Source organism: Protopterus annectens, chromosome 7.part1, assembly GCF_019279795.1.
Source record: "Protopterus annectens isolate FY-2018-M chromosome 7.part1, PAN1.0, whole genome shotgun sequence".
Classification (NCBI taxonomy): domain Eukaryota; kingdom Metazoa; phylum Chordata; order Ceratodontiformes; family Protopteridae; genus Protopterus; species Protopterus annectens.
This window is the reverse complement of record NC_056740.1, coordinates 142,531,404-142,553,919: the sequence shown is the minus strand read 5'-3', so window position 1 is coordinate 142,553,919 and position 22,516 is coordinate 142,531,404. Positions and strand designations below refer to the sequence as shown.

At 43.9% G+C, this 22,516-nt stretch overlaps 1 protein-coding gene across 2 annotated transcripts in view; it reads left to right on the top strand.

Moving 5' to 3' along the window:
* Positions 1-22,516, top strand: part of TMEM43 (transmembrane protein 43) — an 881,455-nt gene that overhangs the window by 589,328 nt on the left and 269,611 nt on the right. For both annotated transcript variants that reach the window (XM_044078600.1, XM_044078601.1), the window contains exon 9: positions 14,329-14,403. In XM_044078600.1, coding sequence (XP_043934535.1) covers positions 14,329-14,403 — 75 coding nt within the window. The remainder of the gene's footprint in view (positions 1-14,328; positions 14,404-22,516) is intronic.

The following is a 22,516-nucleotide window of genomic DNA, read 5'->3' as shown; positions in this document are numbered from 1 at the left end:
TAACTTAAAGCAAGCACAAAAAAACTATGTACATCTTCAATTAATGACATTTATCACTCCTGATAGGAGAAAAATGTCCTGAATCGGCAGCTGCACCCACAAGCATTACCTAGCCTAAAATTAAGGTTATCCATGCTGAAATTAATGGTACAGCCTCTGCTCCTACTTGCACTAATTGCTGTCTGTTCTTGTCTTAACTTTATTCCCCCTCCCAGATGTGAAAAACAACGTCTATGCTTTCAGAAAGCTTTAACTTGTAACCTAGTGGTTGGGAGGGTGGCCTAATGGTTAAGGTGTTTGCCTTACAAACACAAGGCGCAGGGTTTGAGTCTTACAAGGGATAATTGGCTAGGCTTAAAATGGCTCGCAAGGGCAAGTTAGCTTAGTACTAACCTATTAAGTCAAATGCTATTAACCTATTAAGAAAAAGTGCTCTGGTTATCTTTAAATAAAACCTAAATTATTTACTGTTCTAGTAAATGCACTGAAGTGTTTAGGTGACAGAAACATTTCTATTTATTATTCACTTCCAGTAATTTCAAACTTTATTTTCACTAAGCTGCTTACCTTTGTACCTTTTAATTTTACATTTCTGTCCACAATGTCCAGAGCTCTCGACATTTATTGCCTGAACCCGAAGTCAGATTGTCTCCATGGAAACATAAGAACAGAATGTACAGCAACCTGATACCAACCTCGATGAAGGGGAAGGTTCTCCACACTCTCCTCCTGTTAGTAGCAGATTTGGTGAAACCTTAGAACAATTGAGATAAAGGGGTACTTGGCTCACCATTGCCCCCTTCTCCAATTGAGGAGGCTGTCTTTGAGGCATTCAAATCTGATCTGTATATCTTCTGTGTGAGCCATCAAGCTGACAGCAAAATGAATCTGTTGACGGAGAGGGCATGGAGGGATCCCAACATAGCAGAAAGTATTTCTAGGAATTCAGGGTAAAATTGTGGCCACCTAAGGATAAGCTAAATTGATGCAGTGGTCCTCTGGACTCCATTATTGTGACTGCACCCATCAAGAAAAGTCCAGTGGTACGTGCTCCTAAAAAGTCAAGGATGATGGTCTCCATGTTTCACTTTGGGCACTGTTTTACTCTGATCATTTAAGTGCCTTATTCACATGACTAGGTCCAAAAAAAAACCTAGCAGAATACATGACAACCTCCTTGAAGAAACTTGCCACAACCAATACTTGCAAGCAGAACAAGTCACAAGTGGCTGCTGCATTGACCCTTTCTGACATTTCCATGAAGCTGTTGTAGAATGCTGCTTGACAGAGTGGTTAAGGTAGTGAGCATGACATAACTATGAAGCAGGTACACCTAGTTCCACTTGTGTGATTTTGCAGTCAGATACAGGGTGTCCTGTGTCAATGCTGTTTACAGCAGGTCCTTCATTTTTGCACCCAAAGTTAATAAGAGCTTTTGAAAAGTGAGCAAAAAGGGAAAAAAAAACTTTCTGCCGACTGCACTTTAAGATCCCCCCCCCAAAAAAATACTTTTCTAGGAACCAGAAGAGGACCACAGCCCTTTGGTTTAAAAATCACTCCAGTTTCCTTTTGCCTCCTTTTCAGATGGGGCAACTGTGACAGAGGGACCTTTTAACAGGTGCCACCACAGGGGCATTGGAGGTCCATAAAAGCAAGGTTTCTGAGGTCCTTCTTCCAGGAAGCAGCCTCACACTGACTGCTCCTCTCTGGAGGCAGTTGGGGGGTTGACTGTTTCTCTCTTCACCTAGACTCATGGGTGGCCATCATATGGGCAGCTGAGTTAGAAACATAGTATCTAGAAGCTGTTTAATTCTCTTCTCAAAATCTCCAAAAATTTCATCCCTGCTGCCTCTTGACGTACCACCCCACAAGAACAGGACATTGACAAAGGAGATTGTTGAACTCCTCCAAAAAAGCGCTACCCAGGAGAGCCACCAGATGAGAGGAGGGCCCAGAGTTTATTCCAGATTCTTCTTAGTTCCCAAGAAATCAAAGGACTTTAGGCCCATCCTAAATGTAAGAGGCCTAAATGAATATGGCAAAAAAGACACTTTTGAATGGTCAGTGTGCAAGCTGTTCTTCTCTGCTTATGGAATGAAGATGAGATTTACCTTGCTGACCTTCAGGACACTTGCCCCCACATAAAAATTGCCAAACAGACCAGTAGGTTTCTCCACTTTAGAAGCCAATCACTGTCAATTCCCAGCACTGCTATATGGTCCCCCTAAAGCCCTGGGGTGTTCATCAAGTGCATATCCGTCATTGCAGGCCACCTGATGTCAAAAGGGATTCACACTTCCCCTTACATGAATGATTTACTCCTGCCTGCCTACCATGACAACTGAGACTGTCATATCAACCCAAGATTTTGCTTTGCTTGTGTCTCACTTTTGGTATATCCATGAACACAGCAGTGTCTTGACTGAAACCATCACAAAGCAAAAAATTCATAAAGTGCCAGCTGGACACAATTGAGCATTGGAAAACTTTCAGAGGAGAGACTCTTGATAAGAGCTGTAATATCAAAATTCTGTTTCATTCCAGTCCCAACTGCATCTTGAATAATAAAGGCTGCGGAGCACAGGACTGCCTCTATTCAACTGGTACTCCATGCAAGGTTCTACATGAGGGTGTTGCAGTGCCCCTTCAGAAGGTGCTGTGAACAATCCAGTTTGACTGTCTTCCCTTTGCAGATGGCATTTGGACTTGTGGATGAAATCTCCCACCATTTCAGCAGAGCCATCTGTTATGCTTCTCCTTCCAAAGACCACAGTGACAAAGGATGCCTCTTCTCTTGTGGGAGGGGGACATTTTGATGGGAGACCATCCTGGGACATGTGGACCCAACAAGAGACACATCAGTATCCTTGAGATGAGGGCAGTCCTCCTAGCACTGCAGGCCTTTCAGGATATCCTTTCTCACGCTGTGATCTCTGTGTACATGAACAATATGATCTGAAGTAGTTAACTTCATTTATCTGCAACCTGTGGGTATTCGGATCCATATCGGATCCGAGACGGCAACATTTTTCAAGCATCTGTTCCAAGCTCCTCCCCTTACCTATAATCCCTCATATCTCCTACCTTCCCTCAGATCTCGTTTGCTGCTTTACGCATTGTCGTCTCTATAGCTCCAAGTTGGGTGTAGTAAGTGGTACTTTTTGATATATATATTTAGCATGTGAGGGTAGTCATTTTTTCATCCCTTTCCTCCACTTTGTCGTTCGTCAGTTTTCTGTCAAAAAAATAAATAAAAAGTAGTTTAAAAAAAAGTTAGAGTTTGTGAAGTAGTGTAGACCTAATCGTCCTTAGTGTGTGTGTGTTAGTTGGTTTTGTTTTGGCTGAGTGGTGTGTGGTGATGGCTGAGCAGCCAAAACCAACTTTTAAAAAATGTACAGAGTGTGGCCACAATATTTCACTGGCTGATGGCCACACTCTGTGTGTTATGTACCTGGGTATTCCCCACCTCTCCTTGCCTTGTAGTGTTTGTGCAGGGTTCAACCCTAGGGCATTGAAAGAAAGGAAGGCAAAGCTGGTAGCTAAGGGCCTGCTACCAGTTTCTGCATTGGACTCGACGACCTCAACATCGGCTCCAGTAGCCAACCCCCCCACTCAGGCTGGGACTCAACTTCCCTCTAAGCCTTCTGAGATGGGGACAAAATCAAAAGACAAAGACAAAGATAAGAGAGACAAGGATAAGAGAGGGGAAAGGCACCGCAAACGGTCTCCAGAGTGGGAGCCCTTTCCCAGCCCACCAACTAAAGTTGTCAGGACCACCTCTCCTCGGCTCCACTCCCTGAGGTTCTCCCCAGAGCCCTCAGACCAGAGGCCTTCTTCAAGATCATCTCACAGACCTGCCAGATCCGAGTTGGTCACCTCATCGCGGTCGACTCGGAGTCTGTTGGAGCTTGACATGGACAGGATGATGCGGAGGTTCATTCGGACCCAAATCCAAATGGGGGTCTTTCCAGGCCCCTCTCCGGCTGGAGAGGGGACCTCTATGCCCTTCTTCCATCCAATCTCTCCTTCCCCGATCCGACCTGCGGTTGGGGATTCAGCACCCACTGTTCCTCCAACCTCAATGCCAGCGATTACCTTAAGATCCTTGGATCAGACTTGTTCAGTTCTGAGCAACTCTCAGGCCAAGAACGGAGAGTCGGGTCCGAGGGAACAGAGGTGTCTTTGGCTCCGACTTTGTCAGATCCGAGCCGTACCTTCAGAACCCTGGCTACCTTGGCCTCGGCTCTGATCCTCATGGCAGAGCAGGTGAGAGCTTCTTCCTTATTGGTTGCTAAGGAGGTGCACTCTCCTTTGGCCTTTGACGTGGTGGTGGGGGGGGTTCTCTCCCAAGGATTGAGACCCCAGCCCATCACCTTGGACTCCGCCCGGGTTCCTGTGGATTTGGTCATGACTCCCATCAGCTTGTCCCAGGGACAGCTCGTGCTAGACGACCCCCAGGTGAATCCCATCATGGAACCCCCCATGACTTACGAGCCCTCTTCGGAATCCAACTGAAGAGGGTCCCCATAAGCACTCATGTAAGAGGAGGCACATGGACTCCCCCAATTCCCTCACAGAAGTTACTGACTTGGATGAAGGTGAGGGTTCCCCCAGGTCACCTCCCGAGGATGTCTCCTTTGGAGACATCATGGAAATCCTCCGCCAGAGGGGAAATTGGTCAGCCCCAAAACCCTCTACGGACAAGTCAGTATTCCTGGAGGCCTTTGGCATGGGCCCATCTACATCCTGGGTGTCCCCTCCTGCAGATCCATTAGTGGATCTCATTACCATGCGGGCATGGAAGGAGCCTGACACCATAGAGCCAATACCCAAATGCCCGGACAGGATCTTTTCTCCTCCCATAGACAGACAGGCAGGCCTGGTACAATGGATCCCCGGTGGATGCTATGGTGGTTGCAGCTGCCACCAAGAGAGAACTGGCACAGGAAAGTTCTTCTGTCCTCCCTCTGGACAAGGAGTCTAGGGCGGTGGATCGGGTTGAGCTGCCACCAAGAGAGAACTGGCACAGGAAAGTTCTTCTGTCCTCCCTCCGGACAAGGAGTCTAGGGCAGTGGATCGGGTTGGGAAGTGAGTCTTTTCTTCAGCAACGTTTTCTATACGAGAATTATTTGGCACACTTTCGAGTTCAGCGAGACCTAGTCACGGAATTTGCTGTGTCACCCCCAGAGTCTTTGTTGCCAGAGGACAAGTGGCTGTTCTCGATGAAAATGTCAACTCTGAAGTCTGTTTCGAACACGTCCATACGTCTTCTTTCCCATGCCACAGAAGGAGCAGCTAGGGCGGCTGGGACCGGCGTAGCTATGAGGCAACATGCTTGGCTCAGACTCTGTCAATTCACGGACCCCTTCAAGGCGCCATTCACAAATGCTCCCTTTGATGGTTCCTCCCTGTTCATAAAGACAGTTCATGACACCTTGGTCCAGAGCGAGAAGGACGGGAAGACTCTGTCTGCCATCGGAGTCCTCTTCTTTAGCCCTCAAAGATCCTTTTCTAAGAATCAGAGAGGGCAGAAGAAGATGTGGTTCCAAAAATCTCAGTTTTTCCCGGGACTCTGAGGTCAACTCATCCCGTAGAGGCAGGGGGGCACAAGACAGACGCCACCCCAGAGGCAGAGGGGGCCCAAGGAACTTTGGGTCTAAGGAGACCTTCTCGGATAGACCCGCGCAGCAACCCTGAGGGGTTGCCCAACTGTTCTACTCTGGAGACAGTCGGGGGAAGATTGTCATTGCACCTAACGGCTTGGAAGTCCATTACGATGGACCATTGGGTGCTCCAAATAATATCCGGAGGCTACTCCATCCCGTTCGTTGACCCACCCGTCCAACCAAAGCACGTCCCGGATGTTCCACCTGCTCAAAGGGAGGCAGCAGTGCAAGAAATTTCAAAGCTGCTTTGCAATCGGGCCATCTAACCGGTCCCCCCAGATCAGTCCGGATTAGGCATTTACTCCAGGTTCTTTTTAGTACCAAAAAAGACGGGAGACCTCAGGCCCATATTGGACTTGTCAACCCTGAACCTGACTGTAGCCAAGCAGAAATTCCGTATAGTCACCTTGCAGTCCATTCTACCTTACCTCCGAGAATGCGACTGGATGTGCTTGATATACCTCCAGGACGCTTACTACCATATTAAAATTTGCAGAAGCTCCAGGAGATTCCTTCGCTTGTGGCTGGGAGCCAATCATTTCCAGTTCAGAGCCCTACCCTTCGGTCTCACCACAGCCCCCAAGGTGTTTACCAAGGTTATGGCAGTCATAGTGGCTCACCTGAGGCTTCAGGGAATTCAGGTGTTTCCTTACCTAGACGATTGTCTCCTCGCTGCTGCCACCAAGTGTCTACTTTGAATGGCCGGAGTCTCCTTCCTGCATCTTGCAGTCAACTTAGAGATTACCATAACCATCTCCAAGTCCCGCTTGAACCCAACACAGCCCTTGGAATTTATAGGGGCACGGCTGGACACACTACTATTGCAAGTTTTTCTCACTCAGGACAGGGTCCAGAACCTACGGGCTCATGTGTCAGTGATCTTCAGCCCCAGGATGCCAAAGGCGAGCGATGTTCTCTGAGCCCTAGGCTCCATGGCCGCAGCAATCTCAATCCTTCCCTGTGCGTGCCTTCACATGAGGGTGCTTCAGTGGACCCTGGCAGTTCAGTGGTCTTGGTTAGACCACCCCATGGACCATCCAGTACGAATCAACAGAGCCTGCAAGATTTCTCTTCTCTGGTGGCTCCAATCGCCGGAAATCTTGGCAGGTCGTCCCTTTATAACACCCACAGCCCAAGCCACAGTGACCACGGACGCCTTCCAGCTCAGGTGGGGGGACGCTATTTGGGGAGGATGGTCCAAGGCACGTGGTCCCAGACCGAGACCAGATTGCATATCAATGTTCTGGAGATGAGGGCAGTGCTTTTAGCATTGCAAGCCTTTCATGCTGTCCCCCCCCCCGCCAACCCGGGGACAATTGCAATTCAGTCCGACAACATATTTGTTGTCTGGTACATCAACAAACAAGGAGGAACCAGATCTTACCCTCTCTGTCTCAAGGCCATGAGAGTGTGAGAGTGGGCGATCTCCACCAGTCGGTTTCTGATTGCAAAGCACATCCCGGGGCGCTCCAACATTTTAGCGGACAGACTAAGTCGGACTATTCTAATGCCATATGTGTGGTCTCTGAAACAGTCAGTAGCGGAGGAGATCTTCCTTGCGTGGGGTCAGCCTTGCTGCGATCTCTTCGCATCTCCTTCCAATGCGAAGTGCAGCGAGTTCTTCGCTCTGATCCCCTCACCAGGGGACTCCCCCAGAGACGCTGTCGTCCATGTTTGGCCTCCCGGGTTACTGTATGCCTATACCCCGTTACCTCTCATTATGAAGTTTCTTCAGAAAGCTTGCTGACTCGGGTGCAAAGTGATCCTCATTGACCCAGTCTGGCCTCGTCAGGTGTGGTTCCCGTTCCTCTGGTCTCATGTTCTAACTCCTCCTCGGATTCTGGATCCATGCCCGGATCTCATCTCTCATCCCTCGGGCATCAGTCCGCCCAAATTGGGCAGCGTCAAGCTGACAGCTTGGTTGCTCTATTTCCCTTGATTGCTAGCACTCCCCGTCTGTCATCTTCAGTAAAGAATATTTTGGTGGCATCCCACAAAGCTTCCACTAGGAAGGTTTATCGCAGAAAATGGAAATGCTTCTCTATTTGGGCGTCTCAGAGGAACCTAGATCCCTTTACGGCCCCAGTTCCTGCAATGTTGGAGTTTTTGTCCAATATTTTCCAACATGGGGCTAGTTCCTCTATGGTGAAAATACAACTGGCAGCCATATCTAATGTTCATGTTGGTGAAAATATGAATGCTCTGGTCTCTTTGAGATTGTGTAAAGCTTTTCTGAAAGGTACTTTTCTTTTACATCCCCTGGTTAAAGATTCCGTCCCTCCTTGGGACCTTACCCTAGTTCTGCAGGCATTGATGGCTCCCCCATTCGAAATTCAAACCAGCAGCATCAGTAGATTTGAAATTCTTGTCCTGGAAGACAGCTTTTTTAGTGGCCATTACTTCGGCCAGAAGGGTTTCTGAGATTCAAGCTCTGTCTGCCGTGCCCCCTTGCTTGATCTTTCATAAAGACAGGGTTTCGCTCTGCACGAACCCTTCTTTCTTACTGAAAGTTGCTTCTGAATCAGATATTAACCAGATGATTAATCTGCCTGTTTTCTTTCCAAATTTTCAGAACAAGAGTGAATATAAGCTGTATTTGCTAGATGTTCATAGACAGCTTCATTTCTATTTACTTAGGACTAAACAATTTCGTAAGTCTGACCAGTTATTCGTGTCTGTTTCCAGACCCTTTTTGGGCAAAGCCATTCCAAGGTCTCCTTAGCTAGATGGATTACACAATGTATACTGCAAATTTATAAGGATAAAGGTCTGTCCCCACCTGGTCCTGTTAAAGCTCATTCTACCAGATCTATGGCAACTTCTGCTGTTTTCTGGTCTAGGGTTTCACTGGATGATATATGTGCAGCAGCGACCTGGGTAAGGTTACATACATTTATTTTCTCATTATAAGTTGGATTTGATCTCTAGAGGGAGAGCATCCTTTGGCTCTGCAGTGCTCAGGAATATCCTTCCATGAGGGCCTCTCAGGAGTTTTGGTAGCTGTTTGCAGATAAATGAAGTTAACTACTTCAGATAAAGAAGTTATGTACTCACCATAACGTTCCATCTGAGTAGTTATACTTCATTTTCTGCAACCGTCCCACCCTCCTTCCCCCGAACCTGTTCTAGATTAGTGCTGTTATTGAGTTGCTGATAGTTTGAATAGTGGCAAACTCGATCTGAGGGAAGGTAGGAGATGAGGGATTATGGGTAAGGGGAGAAGCTTGGAGCAGATGCTTGAAAAATGTTGCCGGCTCGGATCCGATATGGATCCGAATACCCACAGGTTGCAGAAAATGAAGTATAACTACTGGAATGTTATGGTGAGTACATAACTTCTTTTTAATGGTTAGGTACATCAGCAAGCAGGGGAAAGCCTAGTCCTACTCCAGTATGCCAGGAAGCAGTGAGGGTTTAGCAATGAGCAGTGTTGTCCCAGCATTTTCTGGTAGTAAATGCATTCCATGATTGGCCAGCTGTCTAGCAGACTGGCACAGCATATGTATTCTGATACCTTACACGTGGTCCCTCAACTCATTAGTAGCACAAGTATTTATGTGCTGGGACCAGCCTTGCAGCAACCTTCTACATCCTTGACCATCACCAAATACAGAAGCTTTTTTGATGTGATCCTTCCACAGAGACAGATGACAAGGGAGAACTCAGGTCTAAGAGAAGTCTCCTGGACTACTCTGTACCTTATCTCCTTCACCCATTACCACTTAAGATAAAGTTCCTGCAGAAAGCATCCCTATGCAGGGCTTCATTCGTCCTTGTAGCCTCCTATTGGCCAAGGCAAATGTCAGTCTATATCATCTGGCTTTGTCCAAAGAAGCAACCTTGGCTTTTGTATTCCAAACCAGATCCTCTATCCCATTTATCCAGCAAGCTTCACCTAGGTATTCCCTCTTCCAAGCTGACCGCATGGTTTTTTTTGTTGTTTGTTTGGTTGGTTTTTTTTTTTGTTTGTTTGTTTTCCAGTTCCACTAATGGCCAGTGATTCATCTTAACTCCCAGGGTGATCCAGAGTCTGTCTGCTTCATAGAAAGTTACTACTCACAAGCTTTACAACAGTAAATGGAAGAAATTCTTAGTTTGGGCATTTCAACAAGGATTGGATCCCTTCTCCACTCCAGTTACCGTTTCTGTCTGCACTCTTTGACTGTAGTGCCAGTTACACCGAAGTTCTCTTGGTCCACCATCTCCAATTTCTATCAAGGTTTTAATTCCTTGTCTTTTGCTGTTCAGAGAAGTTTGCAAGGCCTTTCTGAATTGTAATATTCTTTTGAGACCTTCTCTTAAGGACACTAACCTCCCTGGGACCTCTGTTTTGTATTGGAACCATTGTGTCATCCTGTCTTCCGGCCCTACAGTCTCATCTGACCTGAAGTCTCCAAAAGACCTTACTTCTACCAGCCATTATCTCAGCCTGAGGAATGTAGGAGATGCATGCTGTCTTGATCAAGCCTCCTTATTTACTCTTCTACAAGAACAAGTATCCCTCAGACCTAATCCTTCCTTCTTGACAAAGATTGCCTCTGAACCCAGTAACAGTCAAACTGTACATCTTCCAGTCTTTTCCTCGATATTACAATAGAGGAGAGTACTTGTTACATTCCTTAGATGTTCTTAGACAGATACACACTTACTTGGATTGCACTAAGACTGTCAGACAAGAAAGGAAACTACTCATCCAACTTATTCACCTTCCAAGTTGGAATAAATTATGTCTAAGACATGTCCAAGGCTCATTCCATATGATCCACTGCAGTGTCTACTGCAGTCTACAGAAATTCTTCTAGTGATGATACTTATGCAACAGCATTCTGGGCTACTTGGCACACATTGTTGAACATTATAAATTGGATGTGATCTGTAGGTCATGGCCCTCCTTTGGACTTGTGTGTGCATGTGTTTGTAGCAAACTAAAATTTAGTGTAGGCAGAATCTCCTTCAGATGATTGCAGTAAAACATCAGTGGTGTAATAAAAAGTGATGAAGCAGAGGAGAAGGATGGAAAGATGAGGTGGAAAGAGGGGACTTTGTGCTTTATAGCAGCTGATTACCCCCGGTTAAATGTTTATGGATTTGAATTGTCATTGGCAAGCTGTTTGTATGAAACAAGCTAAAGTATATTGCTATGGACAGAATTTGCTTTCTTTTGATCATAGTTCATCACCATTCTGAATCCTACCCCATCTCCTTCAACCCTCATACTAGCCACCTGTGAAGAGATAAAGTGAAAGTCTTGCTGAAGTCAAGAAGGACCACCACTTCTGGTATTCATCAGTTAAATTCCCCCTGTAACCCAATTGTAAAATTGGGGCAAGCTTGAATTGACAGACACATGTGTTGGTGAGACCTATCGTTTGTTCTCGAGATCATCAGATGTTCATTGTAATGCTCACTGCTGCAGTATCAGTTGTCACATGGGAATTGCAGCACAGGCAAGTATCTTACCATTAAGGCAAACTTCCAGAGTTTTTTTTTACCTGCCCTGCGGGGTCCCACCCACCCATACTGTAAACATCACTAGACATGCAGTGTAAAGGGCAGCAATGCCATCAACATATTTTCTTTTTGCCATGTGAACACTACCAAATCATTTTGTCGGTACAGTTCTGGTGAACTCCAGAGACTTGATAACTGCCTTTTCAGGCATTTGTTTTCTGCATAATGGGGTTATTGTATTGTTGTTTGTCTGTTGGATTTTGTGAGTTGGAGATCATTCTGTGCTATTGCCATTTCTAGAATGCGTCACGAAAAGGTATGTTTATCAGCAGCAAGTACCACTAAAAGATTACCTTTATTACCTTTAATGAGGAGTAGACCACCAACATAATTCTCAATAGCACTTGGAAGAGAGTCATAGGACTTTCAGGCATATTTGTGTTGATTGCTTCTTGCTCAGTAAACAACAGAAGAATATGGAGGCTGGTATCTTCACTGTGACAGATGTTTCCTGCTGATTTTCACAATGTGTTAAGGAAAGCAGCACTACTTGGGGAATGTCTGACTGTTCTAGAAGTGAAGCCAGAAAAACTGACATTTGCTTGTAGGTAATCTCCTGTATCTAAGAACACTGCTGCAGTACTGGTCATGTTATTATTGCATGTATAGTATTAAGGAACACCCTCATGCAAATGAACTTTCTTACCTTATCAGTTGGTCTGTGAAGAATCCCTCCTTGGTGATCATAAATACCCTCCCACTGTTTCTCTTTACTTGGGTGGCCCCCTCCACCTTCACGCTAGTCTTGGATTTCCTTGTTAGTCAAGCAGTTATTAATTATGTATCCTCGTAGTTTTCAATACATTTGTTGATTTCTGGGAAGTGTTTTTGTTGGTGTTTGGGGCAAACTAGCAGGCTGAGGGCGTAGTGCCGCATATGTGGCTACACTGTGTACAGACATGGATCGTAAATGTTCCTGAGCACTAAAGTCAGCAAGAAAAGTTTGCTGAACTGGAGTGGAAGGAATAATAGTCTCAGTAACAGACCCACCAAAAAAGGTTCCGTCATAGATCAACTACTGAACTGAGAATATATCTGTCATTTATAAAAACTAGTAATTAAAAGCCAGCAAGATAATTGCCCGTTATCCAGCATCCCCAATCAGAATAGAACAATCTTTCGGAGTTGTCTGGGGGGGGGCATCATCATCATTTAGGCAGCCTTGAGCATTGCTTGTCTCCTCGCAAGCATCCTGGAAGCAAAGATATTTGTTACATGGCCTATTTTCAGGAGAAGACATGCACCCTACATCACCATGGAGCCACAACTCCTTCCTCCACATAAGTGCACCCTCCTCTGCATTTGTTTGATAAAAGTTACCATCAGTTGGCAGCCTGGTGTAACACATTTAAGCTTCCAGGTCACAGGCCTGTCTCTTTCCTCTAAAGGACTGTTGCAACTTGGGACCATCTCAACTCTCTTCCCCTAGGAAAGGCACACACGTCCTCCTTGCCATCTCTGTCAAGCACCCAAGCCACTAATCAAAACTCTCATTGCCTGGGCTGGAGTCAGGATCTCATCCTTCACCACCAGGCTGGCTTGGGTGAAGGGGGTAGGTTTAATGATTAGCCACTGTTTCCTTGATCAGATTACAAAAACTCTTCGACAGTGGACATCTGGTTCCTACTGTTCTTCATAGCAAGATATCCGAGTATGTAAATCTCAGTTATTGGGCAGAATCATAGTAATTTAAGAGTTAATGAACATTTGATAAAATATATCGAGTGGTGATGGATTTTTGTGTGGAACAGGGATCTGATATGGTGAAGGAAAGGGAAACGCTGTGTAGGTTGTTACAAAGACCAGTGTATGGTCCTTATTTGTTTAAGATTTGTACTGGTGATATAATTTTAATGAGAGTGGTGCATGACCTACACCAGTTATGTCATAACTGCAAAAGACTTGCACAACATGATGGCCACTTAATACAGAATTTTGCAATACTGTAGGTGTGGGAAGTGATTGGTTAGATAATATAGTGTCTCCAAGTATGAGTAAATGATGATTGATTACTATTGTGATAACAGTTAAGCAAATGTATTAATTAGTAATCAGTACTGTTGAAAGAAATGAAGGTCTTTAGGTCCAAATGGAGAGCAATCTGGCTATCACAGTAGAAAAAAATACATATGAATTACTGGAAAAGATTCTTGAGGTGTTTATTTAAATGTATAACCTGATGTAATACTAAGTCTGTGTGGGGTATGCATGAGTTCTTAACCATAATATGTCGGAAACCACTTTAGTAAGCTAGATCCAAAGGTTGCATGGAACCTGAATGGGACAAAGGAGTGTGATTTATACATATAGACTGAAATGAGATGTTCTGTATTATCAGCTGCAGAAGAATAAGATAAATTGTGATCTGAGTCTTTAAACTTTCACACCAATGCACATTCCTGAATATAGTAGAGAGATTGCAAAACCAGTACATTCTACAAGGGGGGGATAAAGGTAATCTTGATTGTATAAGTTTTAATACATTCAAAAAACAATTTTGTTTTTTGTTTACTTGTGAATCAGCTCACCACTGATAGTTAAAAGTGAAATTTAAAGAAAGGAGGATTTGGACATTCATGTGGTCGACACTAGTAATAGGTCTTAAAATTTTCATAAAATGATAATTTATTTTGCCTACTGTGTACATGAATTATTTCATTTCTGTCTGTTAACATTCTCAGCTGCCCTGCTAGTAGCATAAGCATTCCAGCTATTTTAGATGCTTACATCAGTTTAAAAGTTCTCTGTAGCATTTGCAAAATGATAATTCATTGATATAAATTGTTGATAGTGTGTTATGACTGTTTCTGGGAAAAATGCCTTATGACTGGGGTTTGGAGAGCAAAGCAATAAAAAAGTCATACTATTTTCCCAGTAGTCACCGTAGAAAAGATAATATCTTTGACACAATATTTAAAGTAGCAGACATTTAGCATAAGTCACATGTGCTGCAACTTGACTTAAAGTGTGGAGATCAATAGCTGTGTGATGTGTTAGAAAATGTATTACTTAAAGTATCACCGCTCATGAGTTACCATCAGACCTTCTTACTCAATAGGATAGAAACCCATAGTATTTTAAGTCAAGCTGTTAACTGTCGTGTCCATTTTTCTTTTATTGATAATACTATTTTATCCTTATTTTGTTGTAGGTTGGTGATCTCCGTGTCTCTTTCTTCTATGCTGGACTGAGTGAAGGAGAGTCTATGCAGAGCCCAGCAGATGTGGTAACAGAGTTTCTGTCTTATTTTGTCAAATTCTGCAACTGTTTAATTATCTAGTTTTCTATGCTTCCCTTTTGTATTTAACCCCCAAGACCATTCCTGCTTCTCCATAAATGGTCAAACCACCGAAGTCATCAACCATAGTAACCACTCAGATTTTGATAATCTCACCCTTGTGTGATGCCCGTGCCCTGACCCAGCAATCAAGGAGCCTCAGTCCTCACCACTAACACCAGAGAGGTTGTCTCATATATGAGGAAAGGATAACAAATACACACAGTAAAGTACAATTTCCCTTAAGTGCACACATAGATCACGGTCAGTCTGGGGCTGGTTGCTCCCTTGCTCCCCAGGTCCCCAATAAGACTCCCCACTGGCACAGCTATAGGGTCCAGATCTCAGCCTAGCTGGCAAGCTAACCTCCAGTACCCTCTCTGTCCAGCCAGTGCTTCGTGTCCCTGCCCAAGTAGCTGGCACACACACACACACACACACACACACACTTTGAAATAAGTATTTATACAACTTCACAGACACTCCTGGGAAAGGCTGACACACATTCTCCAGCTTTGCCCCTTTACCCAGACTATACGATAGTAATTACTGCCACCACCAGCTAATAATTATCAGCTACCCAAAGGCCCTTAAAGGGTGTCCAATTATTACTGTGCAATATTATTATCCAATTGGTAAGTGTGACTAATCAGTCAAGGCTTATTAGAGTGGCTTTGTACAATAAACTGTATAAATATGCAATGTTCTCCAGAGCTTAATTATCTCTACATAAACCAGCCACAGTTAAGAGGTTTTAAAATATTTAATAATAAATTGACCACAGCAAAAATAAGAAGCACTGGGAGCCACGAGCCACAGGAACAGACTTTATTAAATCCAAAAGCACTAAAATCCACCAAGAAAAGCTGAACTACTTCTCTGCTTTTTTCGTCACAAATGTAACTTTATCAGCATATTAGAAATATTCAGACTCTTATTTTATATAATCTTGTGACATTACCTAGCCAACCAATGTATCCGTTTAATTAACTGAAGTACTTTCAAGTTAATTAGGGTGATTGAAAACATTTATACAACCATTTGAGTATTTCCAAGTGAATAAGTAAAACATAACATTTAAAATTATTAATACATTATATCTTAAACTTCTTAATTAAGTCAGTGTTTTAAGGACAATGTTTTACAAGACAATGCATAAGGGAATGTTTAACCACCATAATTATATCGGAACATTTACTTATTCAAGTAGCTTCACTCAGCTTTATATAAATCTGGATTCAGATCCAGGCACACAGTGAATGTTTATAGCTAAATGGTACCATCTAGTGGCATTATGTGCAAACTACATGCTTTTCTGAAAGGACCACAAAACTTTATTATTGTAGAATTCATCATACTATTACTGAATAGCTATTTAGCTATAAACATTCATTAGGGAGATTGTTGGGGATGTTCCACACTTTGTATATAAGAGTAAGCCAAATTTAAAGAGGCTGTTGTGTCATCCCAGGACCAGATGTTCTTCATTCCACATTGCTGCAGTCCTAACTATTGGGGTAGTCCGCTGTCCAGTCGGCCCGAATACCAAAGTATATGGCTGACGTCGGTCAGGGCGCATTAGACTGACGTCAGTACGTCAGGGTACTAATGCGCATGACCAAAGTCATATCCTCAGTCTTTTTTGCCGCATGGTCCGATGCAGAAGCAGTTTTGCGAGTGCAGGTTGGCGTTCTGAAATTTTCTGAAGTCGGAGTTTCAGACCGAATCAAAGTTGGCTAAGTACCCCGTTGGGGAACATTTTGGTTTTTTCTTGCCTCAGTATTTAACCGGATGTCAGAAAAAGTGAATAACTGTATTTCTTGTGGGAAATAGATACCTCATAGGGATTACCATACCTTGTGTATACCTTGTTTAGGGCCTGAGCACGATGTTGTTGGATGCCGCTCTTGTGCTAGATTTAACAAACGCACTATTAAGAGAAGGTTAGACTGTGCCAGGTTAGTGTTTGGGAAGCGTTGTAATTATAAAATGCCGTCGGATGCTCCGGCGCTTCGACCAAAAAGCGCAAGGACAAAACAGCGAAGCCTAGGGTTGATGAACCGGCAGTCCCGGACGTCGGTTCTTTAGAAGGCTCAGTGGAGCCAGAGGTTTTGCCAGGAGTTTCTTTGGAGTCTCAGGCAGAGACTTTACTGTTACAGGATGTGCCTTCTCAGGAGGTAGGCCAGGCTGAGGGGCTTCTCAGGTAACTGTTTTCCCTCTCTTCCCAAGGTAGTTAGAGCCTCTCCTTCTGTTTCCAAAACTTCTTTGAGAGGTAGGCCAAGTTTAGCTTCAGTGGGGGCTTCTCCTAGCACTTCAGGTTCTGTGCCTAAGAAACATATGCTTAAAATGGCAGAAGATTTGATTACTATGATTAGAGGTTCTATGCCCCTCCTGATAAGAGGCCTAGGGTGGAACCTGAGTTTGAGAGTTTTGAACAGTGTTCAGAGGCTTCTGAGTCTTCTGCGGAAGACTTGCAGGAGTATCCTCCTTATTCTGATTCTGATGTGGATGATTCCACTCCTACAGCTTCTCCTCCTGAGGATTTCTCATTTTCAGAGACTCTGCATTCCATGAGGGAGCACTTTAAATGGGAAGGCCAAGATTACTCTGATTCCAGGAAAAGGCTTAGGAATTCTTGTTTTACCCCAGCATAGGCCCTTAGCTATACATCCTGTGTTGAATGTGGTGGAAGATGTTTTGCAGAGGCTTCCCTGAACCCTGATTCTTTGCCTCCTGCTCCTGTTAAACCTGATAGGTACTATAGGGTGCCTGAAGCTCATAAGTATCTTTTAAGAGTCCTAGGGCAGACCCGAAACTGTTTCTCAGGGACCTAAAGGTGTTAAGGCCTCTGTTGTTAAAAACCCTGTTCCCACTGATAAAGAGGCAAGGGCTTTGGATAGATGGGGAAAGAAAGTGTATACTTCTTCCACTTTAGCCATGAGGGCGTTGAATTGTCAGTTTCACATGCTAAAATATCAAAATTATCTCCTTTCACAATTGAAATCTAAGGTGGATGCTTTGGCGGAAGGTATTGAGTGTAAAGAGTTGCTGGATTTAGTTCATGTGTCTGAACAAGTGGGTAAGCATTCTTTGCAATGTGGTTTTGATGCTGTACAGGCCTCCTCCAGGGTGGCTGCCACTAGTTCTGTTCTTCGCAGGCATGCCTGGTTGAGGGATCAGAATTTAGCTGAGCATGTTAAGACAAGGATTTTGGATGCTCCTTTACAGTCTGATGTGTTGTTTGGTTCGCCTGTGGAAGCAGTTTTAAAGAAAATGGAGGACAAAGCTAAGTCTATGCAAACTGTTAAAGATTTTTGCAGGTGCAGCCACAAGTTTAGTAGAAATTGGCCTACTAAGGGATGGACATATCCTGCTTATGATTCCCAGTCTAGGGGTAGGTCTAGACGTGGTAGGGGCAGAGCTCAAGGTTCTTTTAGGCCTAGAACAGGAGTTCACCTGCTCAGACTTCTGGTGAGGGCAGGGGTCAGTCCTTTCGTAAACAGACCCAATGACCTGCCTTTTCAGCTGCCAGTAGATTCTCGTCTGGCAGCTCCTTTGGGAGGAAGACTGTCTCTTTTCAAAGAAAATTGGGATTTAATTACTCAAGACAGATGGGTGTTGGATATCATTCACCACGGTTACAGGTTTTATTTCCATACATTACCCCTTTCAAAGGCATGCCAGACGTTCCTCCTCCACAAAGAAAGAGGCTCACAAGCAAATTTCTCTGTTACTCCAAATCCGGGCCATTCAGCCAGTCCCTGTATCAGAAAGGGGCCTAGGATTTTATTCTCGCCTGTTCCTAGTACCAAAGAAGGGGAACACGTGGAGACCAATTTTGGATTTATCTATCCTCAACACTTATCTGGACATTCCCAAGTTCAAGATGTTGGCGTTACAACAGCTTTTACCTCTGCTGGGCAAAGATCACTGGATGGTAACTTTAGATCTCAAGGAAGCTTACCTTCATGTGCCTATCTGACTAAGTTGCAGGAAGTATCTGCGTTTCGAGCTGGAAATTCTCATTATCAGTTCTCTGCATTGCCCTTTGGCTTATCTACTGCCCAGAGTATTCACAAAGGTTCTGGCTCCAGTGATAGCTTACTTCAGGCTAAAAGGAATTCAAATCTATCCTTACTTGGACGACTGCCTGATTCTGGCTCAAGAAAAGGAAGACCTTCTACAGCATCTGGAATATGTTATAGCAGTGCTAAGATGCCTAGGGTATTCTGTGAGCGAAATAAAGTCCAGTCTAGTACCCTCTCAAGACATGTGCTTTCTGGGTGTGAGACTGAATACAGCAGCCCAGATGGCCTTTTTAACCCGGACAAACAAATGAGTCTATCCCTTTACTTCCATCAACTATCTCATCAGTCCGTGCTGACTGCAAGGACAGTCCTTCAAGCATTAGGGTTCATGGCATCTTGTATTCTGGTGCTTCCCAATGCCAAACTGCATATGAGGAAGCTGCAATGGTATCTCAAAAATGTATGGACACAGCACTGCCAGGATTTGGACACTGTCATTCAAATAATACCTTGCCTTCAAAAAGAATTTTTGTGGTGGGCTCAGGAATGTCACCTAAACAAGGGACTCTCTGTGACCCGCCAGAGGCGTCAGATTTTAACGACAGATGCCTCGGACATTGCTTGGGGAGCTCATCTAAATGGAAAGTGGATACAAGACAAGTGGCCTGCCAGACTACAGCATCTACATATCAACATGAAGGAGATGTTAGCAGTCCAGTTTGCATTAATGGCTTTCAAGGAGTTACTTCTTCCAGGGCAGGTGTTGATTCTAACAGACAACACAACTGTCATGTGGTACATCAACAAACAAGGGGAACACATTCTTATCCTCTATGCAGGCAAGCAATGATTTTATGGGAGACTGCTCAGCTTGCAACTAACTCTTCAGGCAAGGTTTCTGCCGAGCACAGAACTCCTTAGCAGATGTGTTAAGCAGACAAATCATGGATCCCCACAGTGGAAACTGGATCTTCATGTATTTCAGAAATTGACAGTGTCATGGGGAACTCCAGACATAGATCTGTTCGCTTCTCCACTAAACCACCAGCTGCCAAAGTTTTGCACAAAGGGGTTTCATCACACAGCTTGGAAAGTGGATGCTCTGTCTTTCAGTTGGAAAAATCTTCATGTGTATGCCTTTCCACCTCTGCCTCTTCTTCCAAAGGTGCTCTTAAAGGTCAGACAAGACAAGCCAAGGATGATTTTAATAGCTCCAGATTGGCCTCGGCAACACTGGTACCCACTACTAAGGAGTCTGGTAAGGAAGCCTCCATGGCCTTTACCTTTGATTCCACATCTGTTATCTCAGAAGGACGGTCATCTGCTCAATGTCAAGCTTCACTCTCTTCATCTAACAGCCTGGCATATTCTGTGTTGAAACACAGCAGGTCTCAACTTCCTCAACAAGTTTTAAATGTGATTATGGAAGCTAGAAGACCTAGTACAAGGAAAGTGCACGAGAAAAATGGAAGAGATTTTTATTTTGGAGTACAGCAAAGAATTTGGAGATTTCTGAGCCTAATTTGAGTGTGGCTCTTCAATATCTTACTGAGTTATTGGACAAAGGTTTGTCCTTCTCTTCCATTAAGATTCATGCTGCAGCAATTCCAGCTCACTATGATTGTGACCCACCATTGTTTTCGCATCCTTTGTTCAAGCAGTTTCTTAGAGGGGCAAAGAATATAAGACCCCCACGTAGAGCTCCTACTCCTGCTTGGGATCTCAATTTTGTGTTGGAAAAACTTACTCTACAACCTTTTGAGCCTGCGGCTACTGCTGAATTGAAATACTTGTCATGGAAGACTGCTTTTCTGTTGGCTATTACTTCTGCAAGAAGGGTGTCTGAGTTGCAGGCCCTTAGGGCAGTAGAGCCCTTTTTGATTTTCCATAAGGATAGGGTATCATTACGTACTAATCCTTCCTTTATGCCTAAGGTGGTTTCTAGTGTGGCTTTAAACCAAACTATTCATTTGCCTACTTTTTATGCAGACCCCCAAAATAAAGGGGAAAAGATTTTGCACACTTTAGATGTACACAGGCAATTGCGTTATTATTTAAGCAGGACTAAGGATTTCAGGCAGTCTCAGCAGTTGTTTGTTTCTTTTGCTTTGAGTTCGCAGGGCAAGCCTGTGTCAAAACAAACTATTTCTAGGTGGATTGGGTTTTGCATTGCATTTTGTTATTCCCATCATGGCAAGGAGATTCCAGCTGGGATTAGGCCTCATTCCACTAGGGCTACTGCCACTTCAACAGCATTTCTAAGGGGGGTGGCAACTAAGGATATCTTGGAGGCAGCTACTTGGAGTTCAGTGCATACTTTCTCTAAGCATTATCACCTTCCTCTCTACTCTAAGTCTAGGGCTGGTTTTGCCACAGCTATTTTGCAAGGCATGTTGTCAGCTCCTGCTTCTTTATGATTTGCCAGCCTCCCTTTCCTCTGCTTTGGGATTCTACCCAATAGTTAGGACTGCAGCAATGTGGAATGAAGAACATAGAACAGTTTTGTACCTACCATAAATGTAGATGTTCGAGGATCCACATTGCTGCAGTCCAAAATACCCTCCCTCCTTCCCTCTGTGTTTAGGGGTGGTTGTGTAGGTGAGGTTATATGCTGATAATTTTGTATATATTGTACATATTTTTGGTGCAGGTATATTGGGCCTTGTCTTTTAGGGTCTTCTGACATCTGGGGCAAGAAAAGACTGAGGATATGACGGTCATGCGCATTAGTACCCTGACGTACTGACGTCAGTCTAATGCGCCCTGACCGACGTCAGCCATATACTTTGGTATTCGGGCCGACTGGACAGCGGACTACCCCAATAGTTAGGACTGCAGCAATGTGGATCCTCGAACATCTACATTTATGGTAGGTACAAAACTGTACTTTTTGGGTCTGAACATCATGGAATAATGACGTTTCCTTGTAACCAGTGTAGTTTCTGTGACTTTATAGATACTATATGTGCTTTTGTGCATCCATTGAGTAATTACACATTTTTATTTCAAGTAGTTGCCAATTGTAGGTCGGAACATGTGGTCTACCTAGCGTATTGTGTGGTCTGTAGGATGTACTATGTGGATAAGACAAATAGGAAGCACAGGGACAGGATTCGTGAACACCTTTACCAGATTAGGATTAAATCCACAGTTAATGCACTTTAAAAGCATGTTTTGGATACTGATAAGACCCATGAATTCAAGTTCATGGTGGTAGAGGTGATATATCCTAACCCTTGTGGAAGTGACAGAAATTATACAGAGACCCGGGAAACTAGATGGATTGTTAGGCTCAGGGCGGATCAATACCCTGTGCTTAATGATAAGGTGCCTCTTAACCCATTTTGAAATCTAGGGGACTAAGGACTTAATCAACCTGAATGCATTTTTATATTTGTTACTATTGCATGTATTGTTTCTATTTTGTATATATGCTTCTGTGATTCTGTTTCTTTAAAAGTCAATTAATCATTGTGTTCCCGCCTTTTTATTAATTTGAGGAGATATAAATGTCTGTTGGTTTCAATGTTTTTATGGTCTGATGAAGCCCTACTGTGTGAAAGCGCTTACCTGCATTGCTGTTTTGGAATAAATTGTTTTGTCTACCGTTTTGGATGGTATTTGAGTTCTTCAGCCTTGCTGTACGTCTAAAGTAACTTACTTAAGACAACAGGCAGAGTGCTGATGAGATGGATGTCAAGACATAAATGCTTAATAATCTCTGGTTCCCACTGTTTAAATTGAAACTGCAGTTCTTATAAAACATTACATCATTTGTTTACACTTTCTTGGTTCCCAGGCCCACCGAAACTGCATTTACATTCTTTTACACTTAGAGCAATAAAATACATTCCATATGTAAATTCTGGTCATTAACTTTAGCCTTAAAACAATAGGCAGCATGCTTACTCTAGACTCATCGACTCCAAATTCTAACTTCCAAGGACATACAAAACATAATTTTAATTTCAAAGAACATTTGAAATGCTTGGCTTAGTTTTCCTTACAGCAGATGGCAATGTTGCTATAATCTT